Source organism: Lotus japonicus, chromosome 4 (genome assembly GCF_012489685.1).
Source record: "Lotus japonicus ecotype B-129 chromosome 4, LjGifu_v1.2".
Classification (NCBI taxonomy): domain Eukaryota; kingdom Viridiplantae; phylum Streptophyta; class Magnoliopsida; order Fabales; family Fabaceae; genus Lotus; species Lotus japonicus.
The window spans coordinates 72,490,674-72,502,320 of NC_080044.1; the positions used below are offsets into that span (position 1 = coordinate 72,490,674).

Here is an 11,647-nt window from a genome sequence, read left to right on the forward strand (position 1 = left end):
AAATATATAAAAGCGACTTTCTCTTATTATTTTACTTATTAATGAAAATAGCAGCCCAAATAAGTAAAAACAGAGGAAAAAGTATCCGTCACTTAAAATTTTGTATCTGCAAATATTTATGTATATATGCACATGTATATGTATGTATGATTCGTTAATATTTATGTATATATGCACATGCAAAATATCTTAGTTTAAATTGACCAACTGAGGTGAGAAATCTAAACTGAAAAACACCAGAAAAATATATTATTCTCATTGAACGTTTCCAATTCAGTAAAGATCAGATAAATAAATAATTTGATTGTCTTCAAGAATTAAGTAACTAACTCGAAACAGAAAAATTGAATAAAGGAAGCATAATTTGAGATTGAACTATTTTGCATACGATGATTCTGATTGCAGTTCTCACATCTCAGTTGTGTGAGACTTAGGGTAGCGAGAGAAAGAGGATGAGTGGCTGAGTGCGTGTGTATGCGAGAGAGTGAGAGGAATAAGTGATGGTAAGTCTTTAGTGCAAATAGGTGCAAAACTTAATCTGCTAATATAATTTAAAAATTTCAAGGGGTTCAAAAAATATATTATATAGGGATGTAAGTGAAAAAAAAATTTGTTCAGAGGGTTCAGTTGAACCCCCTCACTTACAAGTAGATCCGCCCATGGCTATATAACTAATAATTTTTTTAGTTTGGACTTTTATATTAAGCCTACATAAAGTTATAATTAAGCTTAGAAAATGTTGTCAGCCTAACAAGGTTCGGACTTGTACAGAGTCCATCAATGGGTGTTTTACTTAATTTTAGGCAAACTGGGTCGACATGAGCCTATCACATTAGCATTACACGCTATTCTTTAAGGGGAAGCTCGTGACATAAAAATGAGAAACCTTTATATTTTCATCATGTTTGAAACTTTGAATCATTTGATATATTTCTCATTGTGAGAGATTAGTTTCTTTTCCATCATGTTTCTCATTTGATATGCTTCTCTCATTGTCACATGGTGTACTCTTTTGGTTGTCCCTTTCCTTTCCTTGTTGAGCTTTTCTTGTTGTCTCTTTGTTTCCATTGCTTTGTTTTAGAGTTTCATTTCATTTGGCCTCTGATTTTGTTATCCTATTGGTTTGGTTGCCACAAGTTCATTCTTATGTAGCACTTAGATGATATTTTTTAGTTGGTTCTAGTTTGTAAAACTTAAAATTAAAAGAGTCATGAGAAGGGAAAAAGATAAATTTTCATTAAAGAAATTGCTTTAAAGAAGAGTGATATGAGTGTTGAGTGTCTTAAAGAAAATTGAAAAAAAAAAAATAGTAATTCATTGCTTGCTTTTTCTTTCATTTTGTTCATTTTTTTTTTCTTCATTTCACTTTTTACATTTGTATTGATTATCTATTTTTGTACATTTGTATATTTTTCTATTGCTTTTTTTTTCTTGTATAGTTTGTGTTTAGGAATAAAACCTTGTACTTTATAGATACATTCTATTAGGTTTTTAGTTTTGTTCATTTTTCTTTTCATCTCTTATTTAGGACTTTGCTTTCTTGCCTCATAATCTTCATGATGGCAGATACTAAGCATACACATGATATTTGTTCTTGCCTCATTCTATACACTTACTATACTATAATCAATGTATCATAAAGCTTCACATCACATCAAAAATAAAATTCAACACTCACATAGTTCCTATAAATGATAAATCAATTTAGGTTTCAAACTCAGCATAACGATTGAATATACAGTAGAAAATTACGATCAGACTATCAATGAGAATATGAACAAAAACAATTTTCTTTAATTTTTATTTCCGATCAATCCAACTCAAACAAAATTAAAATAAAATAAAAACCACATGTGACATTACTCCAAGTGAAACAAAACATTTGTTTTAGATTAAGGTTAAGATTAAGATAAGATATTGCATAGGTATAGGTAGAAGGAAAAGAGACATGTTGGAGTAAAAGGTTGCATATTTTTCATGTCTGGTTACAAGATCGGATCAAAACTGAGTAACGTGGTGAAACCATCAACTTGGAGTCTTAGAGATCCTTACTCACACCCACTACGGCCATGTACAGCGACGGCGAAACTCAAGATGCTTCCCTGAGGAAAATCCCACCGGCTTCCTCCATGCCGTGGGCCCGCAATCTCCGCCGTTTCATCGGATCCGGTGCCGGCCTCGGCTCCGAAGCCTTGATGGGTTCGTATCCCCTCCCTCTCTCTTTCTGAAGCTTTGAGATTCGATTTTGTTACCATTTACTATTTGCAATTTGCCCTAATTCTGAAAATGATTCTTTCAAAGTTGAATGCTTCATTGCATGGTGGAACTGTAATTTGCGGAACTTGACAACCCCATTTTGTTTTTTTACTTCAATTTGTAGAGCTTGAAACAAAGAGAATTTTGCTTGACATTTTTAAGGAAAAGCAGAAGAAAAGCGCTGAAGCCAGTACAATTCCAAGTTTCTACAAGAAGGTATGTGAAAGCATTGCTTGTTCATACTGATTTTGGTATGTTTCATCCACTTATTAAGGGTAGGGTCAATTTTTAGCATCCTTCACTGTATTGTATTTCCTGAGCCTTTCATCCATTACCATGAAGTTTTGTTATTTCTTATGCTAGACTTGTTCATTAGAATTAGTGTTGGTGGACTCATGAAGGCACAGCACTGCGTTGAAGACTTGGTGATCTATAAAATTTAGCTTATTTTAGTTTCTACAAGGATGTGCACTTTTATGTGGCCTTTGTATTTCTTCTCAGTGTTTCTGTATGAATGAATATGCCTGTTCTAATTAGTTTAAGTACCTGCTGCCGGTCCATCAAGTCCCTTTCAAAAGCAATAACACGCAGATTGACTGTATTTGCTTGATTGAATTTGAATTAGATAACTGCTAATGCCATATAGTTGTACTTGAACATGTGCCCTAATATCTAGAGCAGATTGTTACATGTTGTATATCTCTATGGGTCATTTTGTCCATTGTAATGGATTGTATAGGATAGTTTTATAAATGTTTGAACTCTGGAATTGGATTTCTTTGGCATTCATGCAAGACACTTCAAGTTCGGTCTGTAATTTGAATATTGATTTAGGCCTCATCTTCATCCAGAAACCTGAAGAAGGATCAATAAGTCATAGAGTTCAGAGATTGGCAAAGTATCGTTTTCTAAAGGTTCCATTTTCTGGCTTACCCCTTTGTTGGTTATATGTACCTAACATATTTCTCTCAATTGATGAGATTTCTCGTACATTCAACAGAAACAATCAGATCTTTTGCTGAATGCTGATGATTTGGATGCAATGTGGGTGTGCTTAAGGGAAAACTGTGTGATTGATGATGCAACTGGTGCAGAAAAGGTTAACCACTTTCACTATGTGTTCATCTCAATTGCTTATTTCATGTTAAATAGGTGATACAAAGTTCATACTGTTCATCTAATTAAGAATATGACACCGCTAAGGTTTCTTCCTTGCAATTTGTTTATTATGGATGATGCTTTCTTTTAGTTGTTGCTTGTCTTTTTTAGCTCTACTCTATTTTCACTGCATCCTGATGCATCCTTCAAATTTTTCTTACAGATGAATTATGAAGACTTTTGCCACATTGCCTCTGTATGTACTGAGCAAATAGGTCCTAAATGCCGACGCTTCTTTAGTCCTTCAAACTTCATGAAGTTTGAGAAAGATGAGCAGGGAAGAATTGCCATTCTACCCTTTTACCTCTATGTGATGCGTACGGTAGGTCACCTACCAATTTTTACTATTTAGTGATATTGCTGTTTAGTTCTCCTGAATACATATTTAAACATGTGGCTGTGTTTTGCTTGCTTGCATCTTGAACGTGATGAATCTATCAAATGTTTAGCAGCTACCTAATGATTATGGTTGTGCAGGTTTCACTTACACAGGCTAGGATTGATATGAGTGAGCTCGATGAGGATTCTGATGGTTTCCTTCAGCCACATGTATGGATTGCTGTTTCGATTAAGCTTCCAATTGTTTAAATTTATAGTTTGGTGTCTCTGTTCATTGTATTATACATATTTATAGAAAATAGTCGCTCCTTTGATGGAATTTTATAATTACTAATTCCTCGCATAGCAACATTTCACCTAACCAACTATCTTGTATGGAATGGTATCATGTGTTTCACTCGTTATTATGGCTATATAGCCTATATTTTATGGGCATATATATAGTGCTTACGTCCCAACCTTAATTTGACTGTTAGTTACTACCTTTCTCGCTCCTTTAGATTTTTTTGAGAATTCAATCATTTGGATTATTTTCCTTAGTGTGCTCAATATGAAGCTGGGAAGCAAACTGTGTTTAAACAGTTTCTCATTTATATTTTCCATTGCTTTTCAGGAAATGGAGGCCTATATACGAGGTCTTATTCCCAACTTGGCACAATTACGTGATATGCCATCAGCCTTTGTTCAAATGTATTGTCGTATTGCTGCACACAAATTCTTCTTCTTTTGTGATCCTCATAGACGAGGTTTGCATGGCTGATTCTCATAACTGATAGTTTCGTCCTGTTTTATGGTCATATTATCCTCTATTTGGACCTGTTTATCACAACAAAAGATATGTTTTACTTCCCTTAAGTTTTAAAATAATTAAATAGAAATTTATTGAAGTAAAACCAAATGGAGTATAATCCATATTGCAGTTTTCCAAGAAAACACGTTCTCTATTTTTTAATAAAAAACTTAGGGAAATTGAGGACTGATTATATAAATTACTACTTGTCAATGTTTTCGTGGTAATTCATAAATTGTCACAACTCACATTTATATTAGTTAATATTCATCTAGAAATATATAATCCGAATGACACCAGAAAGCTAATAAATCTTCAGACATGAATAAATCTTCAGACGCGAAAATCCAAGTACCTAAACATATTTGCAACTGCAATATTACTGGATCATCTAGTCAACATTAGTTTTTTTTACGTTCAAAATCTTACATATGCTGCAATCATGAGAAAAAATGAAACCTTAATGAAACATGAACTCCCTAAATACTTTCTTGTAGAAGGCCCTGTCCCATCTTACAGGATTTCATCAAATAAAAGTTCTTGATGCACATTTGCCTGATTCAACTTTCAGCTGATGCAGAATATTTTTACCCATCTAGTATTATCTAAGTCTAATAATTACTTTTTTTTTTGACCTTGCAGGAAAAGCTTGCATCAAGAAAGTGTTGCTTAGTAATTGTCTCCAGGAACTAATGGAGCTTCACCAGGTAGATTATATAAGAAGTTTTCTTAATATCGTTAAAACCAAATATCATGATATTCATCTCTCTCTCTCTCTCTCTCTCTCTCTCTCTCTCTGGTCGGTTCCTCTTATCTAGGATTTCCTGGTGCTTATCTTTTTACACATTATTCACCGCACACGACCTTTTTTGCTTTATTTTTAAATTAACTATGAACTGTATTTTGGTGTGTCTCTTTATTGGCTTTGACTTGTAGCTCTATGCTGAGTATGCTGTTTTGTATTTCAGGAAAGCGAAGAAGAAGTTACAGACACAGAACAAGCTGAAAATTGGTTCTCTTTGACTTCTGCTCAACGAATATGTGGTAGGTATCTTACATAGTTCAGGTTTCAAGACTCATTTACCTCCTGGTTCTGGTTCACTTTACTTCCATCTTTGCCTGATTGTAATACGATTGGATGTGTGGCGTTTGGTGTTTTCTCATTAAATAAATACTTCACTTTCTACTAACGATGTGTTCATGTTATCTTTTTATTTATTTTTTCTAATTAGAGAGTTCAGGAGCTCTCAAATATTGCTGTTATTTTTTTTTCCCTTCATATAGTTCTCTTAAATCCGTTTACAGCATTGCTGGTACAACACTGATATCAGTAGTTTTATTTAAATACTATAGTTTCTCCTTTTCATTCTGTTTAATCCAGTCCAGTTCCTTTCACTGTACGTCAACAGCCCTCAATTTCATGATGACTTGAAGTATAGATTAAACTATTTCTCATCAGTTTGTGTGTCCTTAATTTTTCTGTAGACATGTTTCTTGCCCTTGATAAAGATGCAAATGGGACATTAAGCAAGCAGGAGCTACGAGAATATGCAGATGGGACCCTAACTGAGATTTTTATTGAGAGAGGTATAAATTATTACCATTTTTCTGTTATGGTGTATCTTTTGGCTAGTCAACATATTTTGTGCATTCCAAAGTGCTACTTTCCTAACTGTCCATGGTCATAATAAAGCCATGGTTACTGTTATTGTATGTTCTCTGTTCTACTTCTACTGTGATATAGTTTGACTGCTGGATTGCAACATCATTTCAGGCTAGTTTAGGAAAGTGTGTAGTGTAATTTGTCATTTATAGAATTATAGTTTGATATTCATTGCCTTTCCCCTCCGTTTAAATAAGAATAAATAAGTAAATGTGCTCCCTGCAGTATATGATGAACATGTTCGCCGTGGAAAGACTGGTGGCGGGAATTCCCGAGAAATGGATTTTGAGAGTTTCTTGGACTTTGTTCTGGCTTTAGAAAACAAAGACACCCCAGAAGGCATGACATACTTGTTTCGGTGCCTTGATCTTCAAGGAAGGGGTTACCTTACAACAGCTGACATTCACTCCCTTTTCAGGTAAACTATCATGCTGTTGATACACCTACCTATTGGTATTTAGTATTTACCCCTATCTTTTGATTAGTGTTTGTTTTCTAAACAAGTGAATACAATTATTGGAAGAATAGAAGGGAGCATCCATATGCTGAGATGTTACCTGATACAGTCTTCCTATAGAAAAAAAAAACTGTTGTTTTCCTGCTTGTAGTGCTTGAGCAAGTCCTACAAGTCTCAAATAGACAGTGACATTACTTAGACGATAGAACCCTAGGAGTTTTCAATGCCTCTGAACTAACAATTTGATTAGTGTTTGGATACCAATTAAGTGCTATGTAAATGGACTTTCATCCCAATCAAGAAGAGAAGTTTCATTCACTTTGTCTCGAAGTGAGTGCTGACATATGTTAACACTGATGTTAACTAGTATCCAAACAGCGCCATAGTAATCTTATAATTTGACATTATTATGTCTCACTAACTAGTGTTTTTTAATGTAAAAAAACAGAGATGTACACCATAAGTGGATTGAGGGTGGCAACTATGAACTTTGTATTGAAGATGTACGTGATGAAATCTGGGACATGGTTAAGCCAGCAGATCCTCTCAAGATAACATTGGCTGATCTATTAGCCTGCAAGCAGGGAGGAACAGTAGCCAGCATGCTCATAGATGTGCGTGGTTTCTGGGCTCATGACAACAGAGAAAATCTTCTCCAGGAAGAAGAACCGGAGGAAGAATAACTGGTCCGGGAGATGCTAGCAGAAAACGGCTGTCAATCAACCTAAATCCTCACAAGATGTAACCTATCATGTGTGTAGTGTGAAATTAGTTGTGTTTATCAGCATATTAACTGACAAATCACCAAAAAAAGTGTATCTTACCATTGGTTCGATTCGAGGTTCGAACTTAAACTTATTAATGCTAATGCTTGTTATGATTGGATATAAATTAATAATATTGTTTTATTATCTGTGCTGATTGATGTTCAATACCTTCTTCGTTTGCCTTGAGTTTTGACTTCAAGGAGAATTAAAGAATAAAATAAAATGACAAAATTGACTAAAATAATCTAAATTTGTGATCGGAGTAAATACAAATTAAACGCATAAATCATTGGTTATAAGTGCTTTGATAACAATAAGCCTTACAGATTATACGAACAAACTCATATTTTGAAGTAGTCTTGTCCAGTGGACGCTAGGCCCTCCTAATACCTATGAGGCTGTAAGTGTCAAGATGGACCGTGGACGTGGATGTTCACCAAAGGCTACATTTTACAACTTATCCAACCTGAGTTTGAGTCAAAATAACGTGGAACCAAACCCACATTTAGTCTGCTCCCAATACTATCACTAAGCCAGTGGTACCAATACAAACTCTGAATGATTAGCATTTCATCCCCTTGATTTGTACCAGTCATGTATATTTCAGCCATAGAGGGAGGAAATCAAAGGGAAAGTGAAAATCAGCATCATATCAAAGCATGTATCGTGTTCAAATGTATTTGACATTGCCAACCGGTATGTTATATTATGAATTTACTCAAAAGGTGAAGATGAAAAAGATGTTATAGGAATGGGGGTACCTCAAATCCTGTAAAAACCCCAATCCCAATTCCTGTAAGAATTCAAATATACATGAACTGGGATCTATGTACTCCAAGAGTAACACTTGTCTGAATTAGTCTGTTTAATAATCACTTATATTTCCTGTATGTGTATTCACAAGTTGAGGATGAAGGCATGCTTGATCTACATCAGAGTGAGTGAAAAGGTAAGAAGTGGTTGCGGAAGAAAGGGTACCAAGAGCTGCACAGCCTTCAAACACATTGGACAATCATGACCTGAATCACTGGCCAGACTACCTAACTCACCATCTCCAATCACCTTATCATGGCCACTGCTCCATCCCTGAAAAGATGCCTTGTGCATATTGAAAGCAGAAGCAATACAAGCCCAAGTCATAGCTATCATGTGCCTCATTTCCCCAATCATGGAGGAATTAAGTGTCTGTTTAGTTTCCCGTTTGCATCCACGGAGAAACAAGATTTTGCCACATTGACTCAAGTAGAATTCAACAAAAATCCAAACATACATTAAATTAGTTGAGTGATACACGTTGTGTCCAACTACATCCTGGTGTCTTGATGACATTTTTTCCCTTGACACCCATTCTCAACTTCTTGGCATCATCCCATCTTCCTAAATTAGCATAAATGCTAGAAAGAAGAGAATAATAACCGACTGTATCACTCTCCAGCTTAATGCAATGCTGGACAGCTATTTCCCCAAGCTCCACATTGTTGTGTAATCTGCAGGCAAGTAGCAGAGCTCCCCAAACATCAGCATTTGGTTGCGTTGGCATATTGATTATGAGCTCATATGCTTCATCCAGCCATCCAGCCCTGCCTAAGAGATCAACCATGATTCCATAGTGATCAACTAAAGGCACAAGTCCATTGTCCTTCATCGAGTTAAAGCACCAGTAACCTTCTTCAACCAATCCAGCATGATTGTAGGCAGTTAGAATTCCAGTGTAGGTGACTAAATTAGGGCCAATATTCTCTCCAAGCATCTGTTCAAATAACTTGATTGCATCAGATGCCCTTCCATTGATTCCAAATCCGTAGATCATCGCAGAATATGCAACCAAGTCCCTCTTCCTAAGGCCATGGAAAAGCTCATATGCCTTGTCTATGCTTCCAGACTTCGCATACAAGTCAACTAAAGCAGTAGCCAAATGATCATCTAAAACAACTCCAAAGTCATTGATGTGTGACTCAATCCAGCGCCAATGTTCAAGATCCCCCAATTGTGAACATGCTGATATGACACTAGCCAAAGTCATCTTATCTGGATGTACATTGATTTCAGGTTTAAGCATGTAATTAAATAGTTCAAGAGCTTCCTTGGGTTTGCTATTTTGAGCATAACAAGCTATCATAGCATTATATGAAAGCAAATCTTTCTCATCCATCTGGTCAAAGAGCTTATGAGCAGAGTCAACATCCCCACTCTTTGAATACCCTGCAATCATTGTTATCAAAGAGACACTGTTTCGCTTCGGCATTGCATCAAAAACTTCTCTTGCTGACAATATGCTTCCAGAGTCAATGTAACCAGCAATCATTGTATTCCAGGAGGCCAGGTTTCTCTCCGGCATTTTCTGAAACAAAGAGTTGGCCTGATCCATGTTTCCTGCTTTAGAATATCCAGAGATCATAGAGTTCCAAGATATAACATCCTTCCCAGGAATCTTATCAAAAAGATGTTGAGCCTCATCTAAGTCACCTGCTTTTAGATACCCAGATAACAGAGAATTCCAAGAAACCACATTTTTCTCCGCCATTTCATCGAACACCTTCCGTGCAGTCCCCACATCACCCATCTTTGAATACAAATCAAGAAGGGCTGTTTGCACATAAACACAAGTATCATATCCCAAAACATGAACTTGCCCATGAATTGATACACCACCTAACTTATCCTGAATCCTAGCACATGACTTGAGAGCAGAGGATATAGCATGTGAAGTTGGACACAGCCCCATCCTCTGCATTTGAACATAGAGAGAAACAGCTTCAATGAATTGACCCTTTTGAGAGAAGAACCGGATCACACAACCCCATGAGAAGGAATCTGGATTGTGCAGGTGGTGAAGAATTGAGTGGACATAGTGTGACAGAGCTTTGTAGTTGTTGACATCCCAGAGAAGAATGTGATGGATGAAAAGAGGTTCCAAGTGGTGAAGACCATTGATCAAGATGTGGGCATGGATTTGTTTTGCATGGTTCAGAGTTGAACATTTTTTCATCAAGGTTGTCAATTTGGTAGCTACCATTTAAGCTTTTTAGTTTCCTGTTTTCTTAAAGAAATGAAACTTGAATGCATACCCAAGCTGAAATGCTTGTATTGTTTTTTATCCTTGCTTTGCTTCCTCACAATCCCTTTGACTAGAAGCTCTCAACAAACACTGATATCCAACAGCAATTTATCAGAGCAATTGTTGACATTTCACTTGATCATGGTTGTTGTTGTATAGAGAATGAATCCTCCCATGTAACAATTTTTCATATGATGCACACTTGAAAGGTTATAGAAGCTGGATTATTCCCATGCATAAGGATGGCAATGGGTAGGGTCTGGGTACTATAATACCCATCCCCAAACGCGCGTTTTAAAAAATTACCCGTACCCGTCCCCATACCCGCGTGGGTAGCAACTTGAATGCCCGTCTCCGTACCCTCTGGGTACCTATATGCCCGTACCCGTGCCCATTACCCGCAATTTAGCTAACCAAAATATATTTTTCACTATTTTTGTTAATAGAAAACAAAAAATACAACTAACTTTTTAAATAAAAAACACTAATATAAATACAAAAGATTATCTACGTAACAAATAAAATCATTCAACTAAGAATATATTTTTTTAGAACGAATAATCAAGAAAAATATAACTTAATTTTTAATTTTGAATTTATAATATAGTCCTAAAGTTGTAGGTTATTAACTTCCTAATTTTAAAAATAAGTGAGAGTAAATTAGCAATGATTATGAATACTTTAAATAGTCACTTATTTTTTAAAATAATTAAGTTTGAAAGCTATAGGTTAAGTTGATTTGTTCATATAATACTAAAAAAATAATAATAATAATAATAATAATAATAATAATAATAATATGTGTGTGCGGGTATGGGGCGGGTTGGGTACTATAGTACTCATACCTATAGTACCCAACCCGCCCCATACCCATTATTTTTTGCGGGTAATTACTCATATCCAACCCCATACCCATTTAGCGGGTTTTTACCCTACCCATAGTGGGTATTTTTTGCGGGTACCCTATGGGTCCAAGACCCATTGCCATCCCTACCCATGCAATTTATATATTTGTACTTATTTTTCTTGTCATCATATTTCCAACCATTTTTCACATTTTATCTTTTTTTAATCATATTATCTTTTATATTTCTCTCTTATATTCTTATCTCTTCTAAAGATAGGTGTAGAATGTGGATGGAAAAAATATTTTCTATTC

At 35.5% G+C, this 11,647-nt stretch overlaps 2 protein-coding genes and 1 non-coding gene across 3 annotated transcripts; 2 read left to right on the plus strand and 1 right to left on the minus strand.

Annotated features, from left to right (window-relative positions):
* Nucleotides 1-1,912: 1,912 nt before the first annotated feature.
* On the plus strand, nt 1,913-7,581 carry LOC130714255 (probable serine/threonine-protein phosphatase 2A regulatory subunit B'' subunit TON2). Its single transcript, XM_057564148.1, has 12 exons — nt 1,913-2,199; nt 2,381-2,472; nt 3,108-3,170; nt 3,257-3,355; nt 3,578-3,736; nt 3,892-3,963; nt 4,367-4,499; nt 5,186-5,250; nt 5,512-5,587; nt 6,029-6,130; nt 6,432-6,624; nt 7,112-7,581. Exons 1-12 carry the CDS (start codon nt 2,070-2,072, stop codon nt 7,344-7,346), a joined length of 1,419 nt encoding a protein of 472 aa, XP_057420131.1. The 5' UTR covers nt 1,913-2,069; the 3' UTR covers nt 7,347-7,581.
* On the plus strand, nt 6,736-6,857 carry LOC130716410 (small nucleolar RNA snoR104). Its single transcript, XR_009012024.1, has one exon. It is a non-coding gene; the product is annotated as a small nucleolar RNA snoR104 (small nucleolar RNA).
* A 713-nt stretch (nt 7,582-8,294) lies between the features above and the next one.
* Nucleotides 8,295-10,672, minus strand: LOC130716099 (pentatricopeptide repeat-containing protein At4g22760). Its single transcript, XM_057566292.1, has one exon. The coding sequence runs from the start codon at nt 10,444-10,446 to the stop codon at nt 8,707-8,709; it is 1,740 nt and encodes a 579-aa protein (XP_057422275.1). The 5' UTR covers nt 10,447-10,672; the 3' UTR covers nt 8,295-8,706.
* Between the last annotated feature and the right edge of the window lie 975 nt (nt 10,673-11,647).